Raw genomic sequence first — 22,536 nt, 5'->3', positions numbered from 1 at the left:
AAACGGACCGGGAAGAAATGTGAGAGCTCAAAGCGGTGATTAGGATGTAATTTTGTTTCCTGAAGGCAGAGAACAAGTGATATTGCAATGCTAAGAGCAACCATAAATCATCTTTGTTGCTTCGAAGAACATGAACATTCCATTGGTGGAGAGTCATGATGAGGAAAAAATGAAGGGGTGTCACCTCGGCAGCTGCCGAGTGCCAGCCTTCAAAGACTCACTGCTCCAGTGCACACAAGCAGCAGGATTCTGCTCCATGAGGTCTACAGTAGTGTCAGCATTATCCTGCAGTCAGCCTGCAGAGTCCAGTGCAGCAAAGCAGTTGGTGCGCACCGGCGACACGGAGGTCGGCCGGGTGAGGGTATCACGTGGCGACACCATCGAAGAGGATTTTCGAGTCAACAGAGGAGAAGACTGTTTGTCTGACTTTTTAATCAGCTAAACTTCTTGGACCTTAACACAGGAGCACCCACATTTCTTTTAGACTCCATGCACACCTATCCCCATTTGGACCCATCCTTCTGCACTGCTCAGCTTGCTAATCATCTTGAGTAATATGTTTTCGTTGACATACTTGAGCAACCATTTCCTGTGTGCTATCCGTTTGCTGACTCCTTCCCCACATACGTGCACACCCAACTTCTTTGAGCCATTTCAGGTACAGAGGAAGCTGGTGTTGGCTGGCTGGACGCACACAGGAAGCCCTCACATGAATATTCCTTGTGTCCTTTCTGGCCTGCCAGTTGAGTAGCTGGTGACTTCGCGCCATGAGGCGAAAGTTTGGTGGCTTGTTGCACAGGTGAAGGAGGGAACAGGGATGTTACCGTGATGCTGGGCGATTTCACATCCGCAGTGCTAAATTTGAGATCGCTCGACTACATGGCCGTGTGGAGCAAGAGGTATCAAGAACAGTACTGTAGATGCCAGATTGTAAAACGCAGTGTTTCTGTCAAGCCAATAACTTGCGAGTGACAGGGTAAGGCACTTTTTCCTTCACCAAATCTTCTGGACAGCCTGCTCATCAAGATATACAGGACAATCACGAAAGGAGGCAGCATGGACGATGTAACGATGACACTGATAGCTGCGCATCGGGTTCAGAGTATACGGTCTGACTGTGATAACATCATAACCTACCTTGCTGCGACCCTGGGCATGTATGATTGTGTGGTTTGTGAGGGTGGTGGTTGATGGGAGTGAAAGGGACTAAACTGCAATTTCATCAGTCACTTCATCCGTTAAGTGGCAAACCAGAAGTAGTTGTCACGGGAATGAGGCAAAAGGTAAATACAATAAAAACAGGAGAGATAAAAGACAAGAAAATAGACCGCACAGACAAGTTATTACAGGATCAGTCAAGACAAGGTGTTGAAGACAAGAAACGAAAACAAATAAAGACAGTAAAAAGAGGGAAAGGCTAGAGGCCAGGCCAGGCCACCCAGCAAGGGCTACCAAAGGACCCCAGCAAGTGGGGGAGATGGGGGGGGGGGGGGTGACAGAGAGGGGTGCCCCATCAATCTCTCACTCTCAGGTAGTCTATGTGGTCAAAGAGACCTACCTTACAGAGATGAATAGAAACCACCTTCGCAAACCACCAGGTTAGCCAAGTTGGCACCATCTACTAGCACCGAGGCAGCGTATCAGGAAGATTAAGATGCCACCTCACTGTAGCCAAATTATGGCAGTCTATGAGTAAGTGCGCCACTGTCAGGAGGGGGCCGCATCGGCTACAGAGGACAGTGGATTCCCTGTGAGAAGCATGCAGGGAAGACTGCCATGTGGTCATGGTCTCCCTTATTGTCCTTAGTTTGTTGGGGAAGATCAGGGCAGACCAATCTGAATTCCAGACTTCCAGCAATCAATGGCATAATAACAGCCAAAGTCCAGTTCTGGGACCTCCATTTCCAGAATTGGCATCCTGGTGACCAGTATGGCCAATGGATCACCCTGTTCATCTCCCAAAATCTCAACACGACTAGGGGTTCAAACAAAAACGACTGGCCGCCCAGCTTGATGGAAGTCAAAGACACAATCCTCGATATCCATAACCAGTGTGTGAGGAGAGTAGCACTAGTTTGTAGCCTGAAGGCTGCTAAAGGAGTCACTACTGATTAGGATACTCTGCCAGTGCAAGAACGAACATAGCTAAGGGCTAATTTAATGGCCGTCAATTCAGCAGTGAAGACACTGTGGTCATTTGACAGAGTGTGGTGTTCACTGCACTGTGCATGTGTGTATGCAAAGCCTGTTTGTCCATTAACTGTTGAGCTACCTCTGAATGCCACTTCCGAGTGTGGATACTTCTCCAGGACAGCCCAGAACAGATGGCGGAAAATCATGGAGTCAACAGAATCTTTTGGACCAAAGGAGGCTTTGAGGCAAATTCTAGTGTGGGATGCAAGCTACGGTTGCCGATGCGATGTCTCCCTGACCAGAGGTGACAGTGAAAGAAGTTGCAGATCCGAACAGAGACACTGCAGGCATGCAGAAATCGTAAACCCAGCTCTATGTTGCTGCTGTGGGAAGTGAACCTCACTTCCAGGGAAAAGGACACAGTAGTTAGGATGTTCAAGGAAGCTATGGGCATGTATATCATAATTCAGCAGCTGTTGTTAGGGCCTGATAGGTAATGGACAGACTACTGTCTCAACTAGTGGGCTGTTCACAGGGCTGGTTCAGAAAGCTCCTGTTGCATGTCAGACCCCACAATGATGAATGGGGTCCAGTATCCACAATGCTGAAGGCAACGGAGAACCATATGCAAGACTTCCATAATCAAGGCTTTGTAGAGCTGCAAAAGGATACAGCAATCTGCACCCCGGGCAGCAACATGTATTGAGGTGTCGCCAGCACTTTTGACTTAAGTTGGCGAAGGTGGGGAAGCCACTTCAGAAAATCAAAGATTGGTTGCATAAAGCACTTTGTTTCAGCTACAAGAAGTAACTGATCATCTAATCAAAGCTCGTGGTGTGGTTGGACAGTACAATGGTGACAGATGTCCATTACAACAGTCTTGGCAGCCAAAAAATGAAAGCCGTGGGTGAGAGCCCATGACTGTATCTTTCATATGGCACCCTGTAGACGAAGCTCAGTGACAACCATACAAGAGGAGCAATAGTAAAAGCAAAAAATTTTGGCATATAAGGAGAACAATACTAAAGACCCCACAGCTGCCGCTAGACCATTGAAGGCCACCAGGAAGAGGGAATGCTCAGTACATAGCCCTGCGGGACCACATTTTCTTAGATATAGGGGTTCTGAGTGTAGTGCCCACTTGAAAGCAGAATGTACAGTGCAACAGGAACCTATTGACAAAAATCAGGAGTGGACCCTGTGACATAAGCCTTCTGTAGGATGAAAAAGACATGCAAAGGCCATCCAGATGGTGGACCCCAGGTGAACCAAATTATCAGCAGTGAAGCATCCTTTGTCAAAACTGACCTGAATTGCAGCCAAAAGGCCCCATGGCTCAAGGAGCCAACACAACTGCTTGTTCACCTTGCATTCGAGCAACTTACAGATAACATCAGTAAGGCTGATAGTGCGATAACTGTCCATCTCAAAGGGGTTCTTACCCCACTTTCAGTACCAGAACTATCGTGCTTTCTCGCCACTGAGGTGGGAACTCTCCCTCACTCAATATACAATTAAAGATGGCAAGGATGTGACACTGAAAAATCTCTACGAGAGGTGTCAGCATTTGGTTGCAGCTGTGGTCTGGCCTTGGGGCCTTATCAGGGAAAAGCGCTAGGGCACTGGAGAGTTGCCATTCACTGAATGGAGCATTATATGGCTCCAGGTGGTGGATAGTGAGAGATAAGTGCATTTACAGCACCTGCTATTTTATCAGCCGAAAGGACGAGTGGTAGTTCTGAGATGCAGATGCACAAGCGGAATCCTTATTAAGACATTCGGTGGCAGTACCTGGATCAATATAAATGCCACCATCTAAGGAAATACTTGGTACATCTGCAGGGGACTGGAAGCTTTGTCCATACCTGTGATGGAGAGGTACATAATCTAATGGTGGACGTTTACCACTCCCAGGATTCTAGCTTTAGTTATTTTATGAGGTAGCAGACATGGGCACAGAGCATTTTAAAGGCAAAGAGGTGCTCCATTGAAGGGTGCTGTTTCTAGCATTGCTGAGCCCAGCTATGATCTCCAATGGCTGCAGCGATCCATGGGGTCCATCAGAGTCCGTCTTCAGAAGGGGGGATCACAAGGAAGAGAGAATGATTTGGATGGCTGCTAAAAGAATGGCTGCCACGGTACACTGAACAGCCACATTAACACTGTATTGTGATGGGGAGCTAAGGGCGACAGCAGAGGTGAACCAATCACAGTCAGCATTACAGAGAACCCACCTGGGCAAGTGACAAGGGGAGCAATACTGAGAGAGGGACTGGAAGATTGGGAAGTGGTCAGCACCATACAGGTCGTCACGGACCCTCCAGTAGATACATGGTAGAAGACCAGGACTGCACAAGGAGAGATCAATGGCTGCATAAGTTCTGTGTGCCACACTGAAGTACTTGAGGCACCAGAGTTCAAGATGCAAAGGTTGAGCTTTGACAGTAAAGTATCGATGTCTTTACCATGGCCAGTGACCATTGTTCACGCCACCAAGGGTCATAGGTGTTGAAGTCGCCCACAACTAGGAAAGATGGAGAGAGCTGAGAGAGTAATGCAGACAGTACATCCTGAGACACATCATCATTTGAGGAATATGAGCATTACAGATAGTAAAATCCTGATGTGCCCATACCAGAAGAGACATAACCTTCAATGGTGTCTCAAGAGGCACAGGGTCACTGTACTAGAGTCCAGCACGTATGTACAAAATCCACTCAACATCCTCTCACAGTCAGTACAATTCTTAAAATAACCTAGGTCTGAGTTGCTGGAAACCATGTTTCCTGGATGGCAGTACAAATGCAAGGTATGTGCTTAAAACCTGCTGTAGCTCAGTTAGGTGGTGGGAAAATCTGTTATATTTCTACTGGAGGATGAGACTATTTGAATACTGTGGATGCATGAAGCGACAAGGGAGGGTAGGTTATGAATATGGGTCATGGTGCTATACTGCCACCAGTAGAGATATCATGGAATCCACTGACATATGTTCTACAGCACTGCCTGGGGAGATCTGGTGCCTCAGGGGCTACTGGGATCTCCACCTTGGGCACAGAAGGAGTACATGCAGAGTCTAGTGGCATTGGGGCCACTGGAGTTTCCTCCATCTTAAAGGCCTTCTTTTTATCCTGCTCCTCCTCCTCGTTAGAAGATGAGGACTGAGAAGGTTTCCCTGAATTTGTTTCAGGGACAGAGGAAGAAAGTGAAGTCTGATGGCCAGCAGCCTGTGGCTCCTTCTGTCACTGGCTGGTTTGGTTTTGTTTCACTTTAGGGTGCAAAAAAACAATTGGGGTCATATGTGCCCAAGTCGAAACTATAGAACATGAGGGCAGAGAGGAATTAAAAAATGAATATATGTCAGTCCCAACTGAAATAAGAGAAGACAGCTAAAAACAGGCATCTGGAGAAATGCTAAAAAAGACAACACACAGAAATGAAGGTCCAAAACTTTGCCATATTCCTTTGGCAGACTAAAAGTAGAATGTGGTCGACAGGCTACACATCATGTGCTAAAACAGCTGATAACTCAGACAGCAAACCCAAGTGGGAAAGTAAATGGTTAAAAAATGCACATTCTCTCAGGAAGTGGCAGAAAGTTAAAACTAGGGCACAATGTACAAAGTGGTGGGGTAGTGCCAATTAACAAATGCCAATGGCTAAAAAGACAGTGCCCAATACACAGCCTAGTTAAAATTACCTCCTCCTAGCAGAAGGGCTGCGAGGAAGTCATCCAAGCCACTGGGAGAGACTTAATAAGGTGGAGATTATTCCCATGAAAGGAGGGCCATTGGCGATGCCAAAGGGACAGCACCTCCTGACAGACGGCAACGCAGAGATCATCAGAGGGAATATAGGAACTAGCGGTCTGCGGTACGAGGACTGCAGCCTTGGCAGCAGCGTCAGCAGCCCTGTTTCCTGGCAGACCAACATAACCAGGAACCCAGAGAAACATCACACTGGCTCCACCAGGAGTGACCAAGTGACAGTTTTCCTGTGCCCTCTGCACTAAGGGATGTGCAGTGTACAGCACACACAGACTTTGAAGGGCACTGAGTGAGTCTGAGCAGAGGACACAAATGAAAAGTCTGTGTCACCTGATGTACTCCATGGCCTGATACAGGGCGAAGAGCTCAGCTGTAAATACTGAGCAGTGTGCCAGAAGCTGATACCGAAAGACATGGGTGCCAATGACGAAGGAACACCCCACCCCATGGTCAGTCCAAGAACTATTAGTGTATACAAAAGATACTATCATGAAGTTCTAGGTGTAGGTCGTGAAACTGAAGGCAATAGAGCAAGGCTGGAGTAGTGTCCTCAGGAAGCGAATGGAGGCCATGGTGTTGAAGAGCTCACACCCACTGGGAAAGTTGCAGGTAGAGTGAAGTTGAGCTGCCATAACAAGTGCCGAAAGCGGACTCCAGCAGGTAAAAGGGAATAGGAATGCACTCCATACTGGCGATGAAAAGAATCATCAAAGGAGGAGGCATAGGATGGACAGCCATACATGGAAGACAAATGGCATGCATACCTGCTGAAAAGGAGGAGGCATAGGATGGACAGCCATACATGGAAGACAAATGGCATGCATACCTGCTGAGGAGAAAGTCACTGCAGTAGGACAGTGGTAGTTCAGCATCTTCAGCATACAGACTCTCAGCCAGGCTAGTGTAAAAGGTGTCAGTGGTTAAACAGATGCCACGATGGTGGATAGTGCTGAGACGGCGTAAGAGGGATGAATGTGCAGACACATAAACAAAACACCCATAGTCAAGTTTCCAACGCATAAGTGACCAGTGCAAATGGAGGAGGCTGGTTCGATCGGCACCCCAGTTGAAGTACCATTGAGGACACATAGGACACTGAAGAACCGCGTACAGCAGGCTGCCAGGCAAGACACATGGGAGGACCAAGAGAGTTTCCTATTGATCATGAGCCCCAGAAATTTCATAGTTTCTACAAATGGAAGGGCAACAGGCCCAAGATGTACAGAGAGTGGGAGAAACCAATTGGATTTCCAGAAATTCATACAGATGGTTTTATGAGTGGGAAAAGCAAAAGCCATTGTCGATGATCCAGGAGTAAAGGTAAGCAAGACACTGCTGAAGACGCTGCTTAGTGAGACAGGTCTGTGGAGAACTGCAATAGATGGCAAAATCATCAACAAAAAGGGGCCCGGAGATGCCTGGCAGGAGACAGGCCATTATGGGATTAGTGGCAATAGCAAAGAAGACAACACTCAGGATGGAACACAGAGGCACACCATTTTCCTGGATAAAGGTGTCCAACAAGGCAGAACCCACACACACCTTGAAAACTCAGTCTTTTAAAAATTCCTGAAGGAAACAGGGCAGGCGGTCACGGAAGCCCCATGTGTAAAGAATACAGAGGATACCAGTTCTCCAGCAGGTGTCATAGGCCTCTTCCAAATCAGAAAACACTGCCAGTCTGGGATTACCACAGAGAACCATTCATGACATGGGTGGACAAAGTAAGGAGATGGTCAATTGCAGAGCACCGCACTTTAAATCCACACTGTGAATTCATCAGTAAATTGCGAGACTCGAGTCACCATACCAGCCGGGCATGAATCATATGTTTAATCACCTTGCAATCACAGCTAGAGCTGGGGAGGTAGCTAGAAGGAAGAATTTTGTCCTTACCGGGTTAGGTCTGTGTATGAGTGGCTTCACGCCCATGTCTGTGAAATGTGCCCTCTGCCCAGATGCAGTTGTACATGTTAAGCAGAAGGTGCTTACCCAGAAGAGAAAGGTGCTGCAATAACTGAATGTGGACGGCATCTGGCCCTAGAGCAGAATATCAGGATGAATTGAGAGCACGGTCTAGCTCCCTCATAGTAAAGGCAACATTTTCATTTTAGCACTCACGATTCGGAGCAGAGAAGGGTATCGCCCAAGCCGCCTCAGCTCGTTCCAATGGAGGAAGGCAGGGTGATAGTGGGAAGAGCTCAAAATCTCCAGAAAATGGTGCCCCAAGGTGTTGCAGATAGGAATAGGTCCACAATGATATTGTCTGCTACTGTCAGGACAGAAATTGGGGAATGGATCTTGGCCCCAGAGAGCCATTGGAGGTTGGCCCACACAACAGAGTAGGGGTGGAGCTGTTAAAAGAACTAATGAATGAAATCCAGTTTTAGCTTTTGCTATCCCGAAGAATGCGACAACACTTTGCATGCCTCTGTTTATACTTAATGCAGTTTGCCATCATAGGATGATGGTTAAAAATGTGGAAAGCACATCTCCATACGCAAATTGCATCACAGCATGCCTCAATCCACCAAGGGACTGGGAAACAACGTGGTAAAGAGGAAGTGCAAGGAATTGAACATTTTGCAACAGTAAAGATAACGTTTGTGAGGTATTCCACCTGGTCATCACAACTGGGGAAATCTTGTTCTTTGAAAGTTGCCAGGGAGGAGGAAAGCTGCCAATCAGCCTTAGTAAGCTGCCATTTGGGTGTGTACACAGATGAGTAGGAGTCAACAAATGGATAGCACGCAGGAAATGGTCGTTCAAGTAGGTATTAGATAGAACGGACTACTCACGATGATGGGAAAGCTGGGCAGTGCAGAAGGATAAGTCCAAATGGGAATAGTTGTGCAAGGAGTTGAAAAGAAAAGGGGGTGCCCCAGTGTTACGGCAGAAGAGGGTAAGTTGTTTAAGAAGGTCAGCCAAGAGGGCACCTCTCTGACAGGTCCTGCAAGATTATAATGTGCATTAAAGCCACCGAGTAGCAAAAATGGGATAGGTAGCTGCCCAATAAGCTGAAGTAAGTCTGTTCTGCTGACATTAAATATCAGAGGGACATAAATAGTACAGTATCAGAGGGATATAAATGGTACAGAGGGAAAAAGTCAGGTGGGGAAGGAAAAGGCGAACTGCAACAGCACGAAGATGGGTAGTCAGGTAGATGGGCTGACTATGAATGTCAACACATATGAGCAGCATGTTGCCCCTATGAGATAGAATGCCGACCTCAGGGGGAAAGTCAAAATGAACTGGTAAGAAATGTGAAAGCTCAAAGTAGTGGTGGGGGTGCAAATTTGTTTCCTGAAGGCAAAGTACAAGGGGATACTGTGATGCTAAAAACAGTCGTAAATCCTTTTTGTGGTACCAAAGGCCATAAACAGAGAGTCACGATGAGGAAGAGATGTCACCTCGGCGGCTGCCGAGTGACAGCCTGTGAAGAGTCACTACTACAGGGTACAGAAGCAGGAGGATCCTCCTCCATTGGGTCCACAGATGCATCGGACTGCTTGTGCAGTCAGTTCGTGGAGTCCAATGCTGAAAAACAGTTGGTGGTGCATGCTGGCAACACAGAGGCCAGCCGGGCTAAGGTATCATGTGGCAACACCGTCGAAGAGGATCTTCGAGTTGGCAAAGGAGATGACCGTTTGCCTTTGGTGGACTTCTTCAAACATTTCCAGTTAGAGGAAGACTCAGGTGTTGGTTGACTGGAGGGACGTAGGAAGTCTTCAAGAGAATACTCCTTCTGTCCTTTCTGGCCTACCTATTGTGTAACTGGTGGCTTCACCTCTTGAGACGGGAGATTGATGGCTTGTTGCACAGCTGGACGGGGAATGGGGGTGGGGGGAATACTACCTTGACAATGGGTGATGTCACGACATCAGAGCTGAACTGGAAGTCACATGACTGCGTGGCCATGTCCTTCATGCGAGGAGTAACAAGAACAGAACTATAGGTGCCAGATGGGAAAACACAGGGTTTGTGACTAGCCAATAACTTGTGAGTGATTGGGTACGGCACTTCTTTCTTTACCCGGATCTCTTGGACAGCCTGTTCATCAGATACATGAGACAATACCGAGAGGAGGCGGCATGGCCACCATTGCAGGTGATAAAGCAGGGAGAAGGAGGCGGACAATCACCCTCATTCGGGTGGGTGTCTACAAGACTTTCTAGTGTGGTTCAAACAATGACACTGGTAGCAGCGCAATGGGTTGGGAATGTATGGCCAGACTTTAATAATTTCATAACCTGCTTTGATCTCTGACAAAAGCACCACTCTATCAAAGGTGAGAAAAAGAGTGCAGTTGAGCACTAAGGAGGCATCTACCTTTTTCATTACATAATGGATAGCAGTGACACCTGATCAGAGGGGTAATACTGGATTTCAGCCTCGGTTGGACTGTTGAGCAGCCTAGTGTAAATAACACCACAGGAAAAATTCAAATTTCTATGGGCCTCAACATCAACGGGTAGTCATCAAGAAGCGAGGCGGCAAGCAGTAGTTGTGTTTGAGAATCTGAAGTAGTCTTCAAAAGCAAAGTGCCATTACGTAAACAGGAGCAAGATTTCACAGGGCCAGCAATTGCGCTAACACCTTTCTGAATAATAAACGGACTTACCATGGCGAAGGACTGACTGTTTTCAGTATGTTAGACCATGAGGAACTGTGGTGCAGCTGGAAGGGTCTTTGAATCATTGGCCTCATTATGTTTACATTTCATAGATGCTGATTGTGAATACGAACTGACTCATTGTGAGAAAATCCGCCATGATTGCCAGCATCTCCGATGGCATGGTCCTTCCAACTGGGGGCCACCTTCAGAATGGGGTGCACCCACCCTAGGTGACTGTTTACACCTCAGGTCACACCTCCCGAACACCTGACAGAGAGACCAATTGGCAATTTGGGAAGGTTGCAGCTCAGGCAATCACCCCTCTCAGGGCCTCGCCTGTACCAGGGGATACGTGCGAACCCTAACTGTCGACCTGGGGCTGGGAATTATGCCTTACCCAGTCACCTGTTATGTGTCAGATGCTTGGGCCGGCCTTCAAGACCACACAGGGAGGAAGAAGAAAAAGAGAATCCTCAAACACCAAAGTGGAGGGATGGGAGATAAGGGAAACAAATAAAGGACAAGGGAGCGAAGAAACAATGGTGAGACTGTTCTTACATCAGCAACAGACAATGCAGAACATTCCCAATAGCATCCCAGACATGTTCCCCAAGGGAGGGGAAAAAGAATAGCAAGAGGATAGACATGCAGCACGGACGGGAAAAAATGCTGCAAAGGCTTGGGCCCCATGGTAGCCAAAGAGTGGCGAGCCCCCTGGGGGTCACTGGCTGGTGTCTGGCTATGAACCAGCAAGAGCTGCAGAAGAAAAACAGTGGAAAGTAGAATACTGAGGGACCTCTTCCTAGCTGAAGAAGCCGGAGGAGGATGAGGTGCCTCTGGCCGAGGGATGGGGACCAGTTTCATATGTCCGAACTCCATACACCTGAAGCCTCTCAAAGGAGGAGGAACATAGTATTTCATATCTCCTTGATCTTCTCGGGCAATGTATCACTCTTGAAAGACGAGATAAAGGCACCGGTAGCAATTCTTTTCTGTTGATCTCCTATGGACACAATGGACATAGCTCTAAATTGGTCCACAGCTCATCATCAGATTGCAGATGAAGATCACAGTGAAAGAGATGCCTTGGACCATATTGAGACTCCTGCGGGGAGTAGCAGTCATAGGGATGTCACAAGAGCATGTGGCTGGGCAGGAGATGACATTATAAAGAAGGAGGTTCAAATGGCTCTGAGCACTATGGGACTTAACATCTGAGGTCATCAGTCTATAATGAGGAGGGAACCACTCTCCATCTTAGAGATGGCTGCAATTTCCCTATATTTGTTTTCAATGTTTTCCACAAAAAATAAAGGCACCATGGCCAAAAAGGTGTCCCCATTGGTCCTCGTACAGATCATGTATTAGGAGGAGGGGTATAGGGTGTTTGTGTGGTTGTGTGCACAAATCTGTGTACTTCTACTAGAGAAGGACCAAGAGCTCAAAATCTAGTATAAATACTGTTTTCTATTGGGAGTTTCTTCGCACCATACATTAGCTGGCTATATTTTACTTTACATATTGTAACATTCTATAGTAATCTAAGCAAACTATTTGCCTTTAGTAATGATTTTCACACTCATATTCACGTTGTTGTTGTTGTTGTTGTTGTTGTTGTTGTTGTGGTCTTCAGTCCTGAGACTGGTTTGATGCAGCTCTCCATGCTACTCTATCCTGTGCAAGCTTCTTCATCTCCCAGTACCCACTGCAACCCAAATCCTTCTGAATCTGCTTAATGTAGTAATCTCTTGGTCTCCCTCTACAATTTTTACCCTCTACGCTGCCCTCCAATACTAAATTGGTAATCCCTTGATGCCTCAGAACAACTCATATTCATATAGATATATTTTATGAAGAAAAAATAAACCATGAGAATTACACATTGTTATTTTAAATGTATTCCTCTATTCCAGGATTAATTATACAACTTTCGTAACATGTTTGCCTAATAAATTTTCCACTTGTTGATAACTTCTGAAAACTGTTTACTGGCATGGCTGCTCCCTCCAGGCAACAGAACTACAAGTAATGGAGCCAGCACTTCCACTGTTCATACTGCAGCCGCCGCCTCCACGGCTGCTGCTGGTGCCGCTGCCGCCACATCGTCTGGCTCCCGTGCTCTGACCATGTATGGTATTCAACTCTGATTTGATCATTTATGTAATTTCAATTGCTAAATTCAGTGGCTCAAAATGTGTTCATAAAATAATAACAACCTTGACTTTCCCAGACGACAGATATATATCTCCAAGTTCTCCCAATATCCTTCTTTCCTATACAGTTTGCAGCACAAAAACTGCTGTTTGGTTAAGCTGAAGAGCAAACATATGACAGTCAAGTTGGTATAAGAAGATCTCTGATGGCTTTCAACGCTGTTGCTAGCTTTCAACTGCAAAGTGATAATGCCGCAGACGAAAATGACAGCCATCTATAGAGTTTTGGCAACAATGAGCCATTGCCACAGAGACATTTACAAAATTGTGTTATGTGATTGACAGAGGTAGGCACACAAAGCTGCCATGCCCAGCCCACCGCAACTGTCAGGGATCAACTTATGCCAACTCAACTAAAGTATCAGTTAAGAGTGGAATGATGACTGGTACATGTGAATCCCTGTTTAACTACTTTTTGAAAATACCACTGAACGTGAAATTTGCTAACAACTGAATCCAAGACAAGTACATAACACTAACTCACTCATACTAATAATATGTGATAAGCTAAATAACTTTTCATCTTCTTTGTGTTTGCATGTTATTTCAGTAAGTACACTAATCTTATTTTGCATTTAGCGCTGTCTTTACATTTACTTCAACAATAATTTTCTGATTGTTGGTAACAATATACTGTTGAAAAGTTCAAAATCAATGACAGGGTTAAGGATAACAAAAACGCCAGCGGCATTAAATTGACATTTTCATTACTTTAATCCAATTTCAGTTCCCAATATAAGTTCGTTTTACCTCAATATGTAGCCTACACTTTATGTAGTGATTTAAAATAATTGAAGCCATAATCTTTTTTTAAAAATCTTTAGAATCTTCCTCAGTTTCTTTCAGCCACTCTTCCTTAATTTGAAATGCATTTCTCCCTCCAAGCCTTTTCTTTAAGTTTTTTAAGAGGAATTATGTGTTCATGGATATACATTTTTCTTACCAACTTTTCTATCAAATCTAGATCAAATGTAATCAATAAAGAAACTTAAAAGTGTTCAAAGAGAACTTTTCACCTACACACATAGTCAGTGTGTACACTACAAACAACTACCATGATTTTCCAGTTCATGGAACAGTTTCTGATTACACCAGAGAGCATATTCTTGAGGGCAAATGCAGAACAGTGCTTGATGCTTTCTCTTTGATGGCAGCAATGCAGCAACTTCACATTTCATTCAGTTAGCTGGGTTTTACACAAAAACAACAAAATATGAAAAATGATGAAGAAACAGACTGTTGCACACTGGCTTGAACAAAAAGGCAGAAATGTCAACAGGCAAATGTAAATAAAAATTTGTGCAAAGCATACAACAATTGCAATTAGCAAAGGGCCTTGCCAAGTACCAAAGAAAATTCTGGTCCTTTGTAAAATCATTACATGGGTTGCATGCTTCTATTTGGTCACATGTTGACTAGTCTGCTGCACCAATAGAAGCAGCACAAAAGATAAGCTGAAGTTTTAAATCTTATAGTTTTAAAAAATCATCCATCCATGAGAATTATACAGACATACCATTGTTTGACCACTGCACAGATGCCGATATGGAGGACATAGAAACTGGCATCCTGGTGCTGTGATGCAATTCAGAGTTGAAAACAAATAATTTACCAGGTCCCGATGGAATATAAATATGGTTTTACAAAGAGTACTCTTCGGCACTGGCCTCTTACTTAGCCTGTCACAAGACTAGTATCATTAGCTCGATTAGCATGGGTGCACGGGGCAGTTTTAAAATTACTATGAAAACTTATGGCATACTGCACATACTATGTATATATGCACACCTGTATGGCTGCACTTTTCTGGCCGTGTGCACAATCTCGGGATTGTTTGACAGGTAGGCTGGGTCGAGGTGCTGTGGGAGAGGGAGAAAAGAGGCAAGGAGAGGGAGGAAAGGGAGGAGTAAGGTCGGCAGTGGCTCAGAGGGAGACAGTAGGTGTACAAAATTGCAGTGTGGGAAGAAGATGCAGCAGGTGCACATGATAGGAATGAGACACAAGCACCCAAACTGTCAAGTTCTTGCAGTATACTTTATTGTCACCAGCCTATATAGGGAGAAATGATCATCGTAATAAAATAAGAGAAATTAGAGCTCACATGGAGTGGAATACTAGAGAAATAGACTGAAAGGGGCTCGACGAACCCTCGCCGGGCACGCAAATGAGTATTATGGTCACGTAGATGACGCCGAGGATGTGCTACAGTGATAACTTCCATTACTTCCTTCAGAAAAACTTGTGCTGGGAGGCTTGCTCCATATGCCACAGGTTGTGAAGCAGTCACTGAAATTGAACATGTTATGCTCACGAGTGTGTCCCGCTACTGGATACTCAACTTCACTCCTGGCCACAGTTTTCCAATGGCCTTTCATTTGGGTGAACAGTCAGTTGGTGGTCATGTCCATGTTAAATGCTGAGCAGAAATTTCAGGACATCTGCCTGCTTTCCCAGGTGGCCCTGCCCCTTATGAGAAAGGACAAAAAATGGTTGAAATGGCTCTAGCACTATGGGACTTAACATCTGAGGTCATCAGTCCCGTAGAACTTAGAATTACAAAAACCTAACTAACCTAAGGTCATCACACACATCCATGCCCAAGACAGGACTTGAGCCTGTGACCGTAGCAGCAGCGTGGTTCCGGGCTGAAACGCCTAGAACCGCTCGGCCACGAGACAGGGCAAGCCCAAGATTAGACTATAGTAGTACTTGCTGGGAGGGTGAATCGGACAGATTTTGTGTCTGCATCTTCCACAGTGAAATCACCCACAAGGCAAGTGGTCTGGTCATAAGCATGGACCAGGATATTGTGTTGGTTGAGTGCACAGCAGAATACCACTTTAGGAGGGTTTTAAAGAATTGTGGGTAGGATGTCCCTCTTTGCCAGGCTCTACGAAAGATAGCTGAAGTCCTGGCAAAGAACAATGATTCCATACCTCCAGCCTGGGATGATAATGGGTAATGAGGGAGATGCTCCTTTGCAGTTGGCTCTTTACCGTGATGTGAGGATTATCAATGTATGAGGATAATTCATGGTAAATCTGTTTGTGGGCTGCATTTAAGAGGTACTGCCCTTCACCCATTCCACCCAACACCCTGTCTACTGGCGATGTGCAGCACTTTCAGTTCAGTAGGCACAGTACAGCTGTCTGGTGTGTGTGTGTGTGTGTGTGTGTGTGTGTGTGTGTGTGTGTGTGTGTGTGTGTGTGTGTGTGCACGCACACACACATGCGGGGATACATGCCCATGTGCGTGCATCCATGCAATCTAGCAAAGAAAGATTCATCCAAAACCTTGGACATTTTTCATTGTTGTTTGTGCATTTGTTGATGACTCAGTGTCTCTACTACCTGGTGAGCTATTATCTCTGATACTAAATTATTTAGTTTTAAAAATACATGTACTTCCATGTACCATCACACTACACTTATGTTATGACCACACAATGGTTAACGTGAGCACAGGACTATGGAAATGTTGCAAAGACATTATGATAAAATATACAACAGGCTTACAGAGAAGGTGCATGAACTGTCCACTGTGGTGCATAAGTAGTGTCTTTGCCTACTAATCAAAACATCCTTGGTCTAAGATTCAAACCTATCCATTGCTTAAATTCTGACAAAAAATTATCAACAAATGTGACATAAAATATCTGTTATAAGGAGTCATCCTCATTCTACTGACAACCTTATCAATGATGGTGGATGAGCAGACAGAGATTCAGGGCACTCTCTTGCACTCAGTGTGGGAAAATGCCCCAAATGCTGGAACACTCAGCAATGAGGATTGGCATGAGGGTGCAAAAGGCAACGAAAACCTCTGCATTGAAGACAAACAATATAGATCCACAGGACATGTGGCCTGTGAGTGCAAAAATGTCATGATCTGTTGATTGGAAAAAGGTTCTGGATTACTTCCCCATTTTCATATCTGAGAGGGGACTCCTGTGAAGGAGATGACCACGAGAAAAAAAAAAAAAAAAAAAAAAAAAAAAAAAAAAAAAAAAAAAAAAAAAAAAACTAAAAAGTTACATTCTAAAAGTGAGACATGAGATGTCAGAAGTCTGAATGTCATACAGAAATTAAAATATCTGAAAAGGGAAATGCAATCGCTCAGTCTAGATATACTGGTGGTCAATGACGTGAGAATAGAAAGAAGATAAGGACATATATTCAGATGATTTATGTTAATATCAACAGCAGCATAAAGTGCTGTAATGGCTGTAGGGTTCATCATGAGTAGGAATATAGGGTAGTGTATTTGTTTGGATTGTTTATGTGGCAAGTACCATCTACCTGGTTTTTTGAAGAGAAGTGAGGACACGTAACAGTGACTGGGAGAGCCGTTGTAAAGTGACCAGGAATAACATTTTAGTTGTTTACTATCCCAAAAGTTTTGATAAATTTATTTGTCTACCTTTTTATCATTCCTTATTGATTTAATTACCTTATTAACCCTCCTATCCATATCAATTGAGTTATGAGAAATGCAAATGAGAAGAATTACATCCAGTAGGTTTTTCTTGAGATTCGAATCTGGGTTCTCCGTGTCCCAGCCAGCTACCTTGGTCATTGCACAATTTTTTTAAATCTCATTTTGTTCATAATTTCGTTGTATTTGCTCAGGGCGGACGTCCAATTATGCTTGTTAAAGTTCATCGTTCATCCATTAACTCAGTTTTTTTGTTACAGAGGGCAGCTAACCCTCTGACCGAACATGCTGAGCTACCGTGCTGCTAGCACTATCGGCACTCTTGGCGAAAAGCGTTTACCATGTGGGTACATAAGGGGCAGTTGTAAAAGTTTCTTTCCTCGATTTCTGGAAAAGTATGCATTTGTGGACCCTATACCTCATCATGAAAAATGCTCTATTTACTATCATCTATCAATCCCGCCAATTTTGAGTCGATTGCTCGTCATGACCTTTAGGGGCGATTTTCTCAAAAACAGGAGGGTGTTGAGATAAAAATCTCAGAGTTCTTCGTTTTATGTTGTACACAAGTGACCTGCTAAGTTTGAGCTGAATCGGTTGGCCGTGTTGGAGGCCTTCCCCTTGTGAGTAGGTATCTTATTTTAAGAGATGAGTGTTATTGTTTTACATGGGCGATCAATGACTCTACACTTATGCTTCTTGGTCATTAGTTTTCTTTAATCCAAAAGTATTTACATTCTACAACAAGTTTCCTACAATGTTTATACATGACTGAATATATTTCATATATATGAAGAAAAGGATTTTAGTAAGCATCTTGAGGTTGAAGCTCTTCTATTTGTGTTTTCTACCAAATAGATTTCTTTTTGAAGGAAGTCCGCCTTGTGACACAATTTTATCTTTTCTTCTATTTCCCAGATAAATTTCACTGAAGTTTCAGCATCATTGACCAGCCTTTGCATCTTCAGTGGGCTTTTCTTTCTTGTTACCACATGCTGTGGTTTTCCTAGTTTTTTTATTGCACTTATTTTCTTTGGCAGTTTGTTGTTTTATCTGGTTCCTGGTTGTAAACAGATGCAGCAAAAGTTACACAGTGCAGGTTTTCACAATGAAGATAATTGGGACACCAGAAAAAAATGACAAACTGTGAAAGAAAACAGGTTCAATTAAAAAAACACAGGAAAAGCACGGCACTTCCTAACAAGAAAGAAAAGAAAAGCCTGCTGATAATACTGAAACTTTAGTGATAGATGTGGGAAATAAAAGGAAAGACAAAATTGTGTTTTTCTCAAGGCAGATCCCCTCCAAAAACTAACTAGGACTTTCGTACTTTACCTGAGATAGTGTCAACTATATGAGAGGGGTTTTTTTTTTTTTTTGGTAGGGAGTTAATTATATTTTTAATTTCTTTGGCAGAGCTTGGAATAATTGTAATTTGCCTGGGTCTATGAGACATTGCTTCTTGCATATATCTACTGTCACCTTCGTATTCGTTAGTTACTAATTGAGGACTTCACGGGATGTGGGGCCGGGATGTTATCCTTGCATCTGGGTATGATTACCCACTAACCCAGTCACATTGAGAAGGTAGATAATGGATGAAATGTGAATGAAGGTAGCAGTTTCAAGGGCAGAGGAAAAAAGTGCAATGGCAAGTGCCAAGAGAAAAAATCTCTGTGATAGTCTGGTTAGGTAGTAAGAGCAGTAGCAGTTTCTTGCTATCTGAAACAGATCATACAAGGTTAGGTTGGTTGTTAAGTTTTGGGTATCACGCAATGCTCAGTACTGTTGTCACAGCTTAGGTCATCATAAATATTGTCACTCCATTCGAGGAGAGGTACTGCTGGGCCAAGTCTCCTGGGTCAGTTGCAGCATCTGCATCTGTAACATATCAAGATCATTCTATAACTGGTCAATTGGTCATAAACTAATCACTAAGTAAGGGTTTTGAATGGGTTTGTTTGTGTTGAGTGTGCAATATGGCTTCCCTGGATTGCCAGCTGGTCGACTAGTTTACACCTGGTCGTGCCAGTTAATTTTGCAGTGCTGAAGGGGTTCACCAGTATTTGTCATTTTTGTGTGTTGGTGTTACACATAGAAGGTTAATTGTCCCTAAGTAGTGGTATTTTTGGATAGTTGTGTTTCCACATATGGTTGTGATAGTAAGGATGTTAAGGATGAAAGGATTGTTAGAGTGGCTTGTTTTCTTGTACAGCCATATGGCAAGTTTTCTGAATACCTCAGTGAGAGACTCAAGGCGGTATTCTCTCTGAGGTACTTCAAGAAAGTGGTTATTAAATAACTTGACTACTTGATTGTTATTATTTATTGGTTTGCCATTTCCTTTAACAACAAATTCCTCACATTCCTTAACTGATTTCCAGTTTCCCTTTGAACTACTGCCCAAATGGATTTAATTTTCTTATATACATTATTGATTTCAGACATTATATAGAGATTTTTTAAGTTTCCTTAAGAGAGCACAGCATTTCTTGTTTCTTAGTTCTCTGTCTGTCTTAACCATTTCAAAGATTTTTGTTTTCTCTGTGTATTGAATTTAGATTCCTTTTGTAATCCAGAGCATGTTTGATGTTTCCCTTTGTATTGTACTTCATTGATTTATGGGAAACCAGCTTTTAAAAGTCATTAATTACTCAACCTGTTTGCCATAACACCACTTCACTGTAACCAAATAATTTTAATACAGCTAGTTGTGCACTAGTATATCGTGAACAGAAAAGAAGTTCTAAGGTGGAAGAACTACAGTGATAGTACACACTAGGCTTACTACCTTAGGGTAGTAGCCTTAAAATGGTATTATAACCAACTTCAACTTATTGTAATCATCCGATGATGAGCTATTAAGATGTTACATAGTAACTTACCAAAAAGCCTGGAGAAACACTTATCAGAACCAAAATACATTAACCATCCAACAGTGGGCAAATACAAAATCATGGAGCATTTGACAATTAGAATAACTGTACAAATAGAATTTCAGAAATATAACCAGAAAACCAAAAACTTACTTTAGACTGATTTTCAATTGAAACATAACATAAATGCGAAAATTGTGTTCAACATTATAACAGCAGAATAAACTTACTGATAATTTTTTTTGATTTTTGTAATTCTAAAAGCTCGGTAAGGGGGATACAAATTAGCTGCCATGAGAAGGTGTATGTGTAAGCATGTGAATGTTTCAGATCAGAAATTAGTAAGCTCTAATGGTCCATGGCAACATAAAGAGATTTGATGAGAAAAGAGCAGCCAACAATGTTCTAGATCAACAGAAGAGTAGCTGCAGAAAAATTGTGACTTCCAACATGTAAACAGAGCAGAAATTTTGACTCCCCACAAAAGAATTGAATGCTCATGGCTGCATCACCTGCAGGTGGAGGGTTAATGAAGGACTTCCTCAGGGTAGAATATTACAACCCATACTGTTCCTTATATACACCAATGGCTTTTCAAACCATGTAATCACTGGGTAGAAATTTGTCTTTCCTAATGATGGCACTATATAGTCATTGAGAAGACAAGAGAATTCTGTGCAGGAAAGAAAATGAAGTCCTTGAGGAAGTTTACAATTGGTCAATATGTAATAAAGTTGCACAGACATCCAAATGCACACCCCCATTGCCACAGCAAGACAGCGTGGCAGATCCTGTAATATGTAATGAGCCTTCCTTCTCCATTTGTCCTTACTATTTAAAACAATTTTGTTTTCCTTGCATATCACATTTGATTCCTTTTGTGATCCAATCTCACTGCAGCTATGGGAGTGTGCATTTGAGTGTCTGTGTGGTTGTGTCTGTGAATGTGCGTGCTCTGGCTAAAAAAAACTGGTGCTCAAAAGCTAGTATAAATGTGGTTTTCTGTCACCTATTTCTATGCTCCAGGCACCAATCCACTATAGGTGAGTGGTTGTCTTTCCTATTTCTTATGTACAGCTCTATCCAGAAATGTCCGTATCGTTATGTCATAAAGTTACAATGAGCATAAGAAAACAAACGTCATGAATTTAAGTTGGGACAGGGAAAATTACATCATTAAATTATCTGTAGTGATACTGGTACAGACTGTGTAACACACACTCATTTTCTAAAAAGGAGCATAGATTTTCAGCTGAAGCAAACAAAAAAAATATACTGGCAAACAGACTGTTATCATCATGCCTTTAGAGTTCGATGAGCTGTGTGTAACAGCCAGTGTCTTTTAGTTAGTACTGTTCATGAGTACAGTCAATTCTTAGCTATTGCAGTCTCTTCTGGGGACCAAATGCACAAAATATGAGCACTGATTTTAAACTACAGCAAACAGCCATAAGAATAATGACAAAAAAAACAGCATTTGTGCTCATTGTAAATATCTTATTCATTTATTATTTTAAAAAAATTTAATTCAGGTATCTTCCTATTAGATGTAGAACCAAAAGCAAGCAGCTTCCATAAGCAGATAATGAATGTCATAGAAATAACATCAGTATTTTCTATCAGGGCATGTCTGCAAAAGATCCAGGAGACTAGCCAGCTATACAATTCACTAGCAACAGTTCTGAAATTTGAACAGCTTCCAACAAAACATAAATATACATAATTTTAAATAACATGTTTTGGAGATCTGATGGCAATTTACTATAAATTATCTATTAATAAAACAGTCATAATGGCAAAAATCATTTACTTAAAATAAATTAAATAAATGTTTACAGTGATTTTGACTCTTTTATTAACTGACTTACATAGATAGTGGAACAAAATGTGTGATAAAGCAATAGGGAATTGAATCAAAGCATGGAATCAATAGACTGGACATAGAACTGCGGAAAGATGGGAGTCTTTCCTAGATGATACCAGCTAACTTCTTGCAAGTTCTACCCAACTGTGATTACCCAAAAGGAACTCAAAAAACTCTCACCAAATTCAAATTCAGAGCTCCTGACAACATAACAGATGCCATCATATCACCTAAAAATAACAATGTGTGTGCTGCTGAGATGGGGAAATCAAGAGGTGATGAACTCTGAAAGAGAAAATGAACACCATCAAAAGTATAAACATCGGAAACTGTAAATGCAGAACCACTGTTAAATATTTAGCCTTTGCTGATGACTTTGCAGTAATGAGTAAGATTAAAGAAGAAACTAAATCCCATGTAGAAGAATTATGCAAGACAGTGGCAATGGCATGCCTCCAGGTAGATTATGAAGAAAGCCATTTCATGGAAAATTGCCTTCACGGCTGGACAGCAGCACCAACTTAGAGTCACAACACTTCAAAATACCTCCAGAGCTCCACTGAACCACTACAATGAAAAAGTAATGTCACATTATGTATAACTGCAAGATCACAAGGCAGTTATTTTACTGGAA

General features: G+C 43.1%; 1 protein-coding gene across 2 annotated transcripts in view; it reads left to right on the top strand.

Annotated features, from left to right (window-relative positions):
* Positions 1 to 17,460, top strand: part of LOC126272185 (trehalase-like) — a 246,416-nt gene extending 228,956 nt beyond the window's left edge. The window contains exons 9-10 of one of the 2 annotated variants that reach the window (XM_049974861.1): positions 12,526 to 12,643; positions 17,423 to 17,460. In XM_049974861.1, coding sequence (XP_049830818.1) covers positions 12,526 to 12,643; positions 17,423 to 17,441 — 137 coding nt within the window. In that variant the 3' untranslated portion in view covers positions 17,442 to 17,460. Of the gene's footprint in view, positions 1 to 12,525; positions 12,747 to 17,422 lie in introns of those variants that run through there. The other variant, XM_049974860.1, reaches the window with a different exon arrangement.
* The last annotated feature ends 5,076 nt before the right edge of the window (positions 17,461 to 22,536 follow it).

This window comes from Schistocerca gregaria, chromosome 5, assembly GCF_023897955.1.
Source record: "Schistocerca gregaria isolate iqSchGreg1 chromosome 5, iqSchGreg1.2, whole genome shotgun sequence".
In the NCBI taxonomy this organism is placed as follows: domain Eukaryota; kingdom Metazoa; phylum Arthropoda; class Insecta; order Orthoptera; family Acrididae; genus Schistocerca; species Schistocerca gregaria.
The sequence above is the reverse complement of the archived record's forward strand: the minus strand, read 5'-3'. Positions and strand labels throughout refer to the sequence as shown.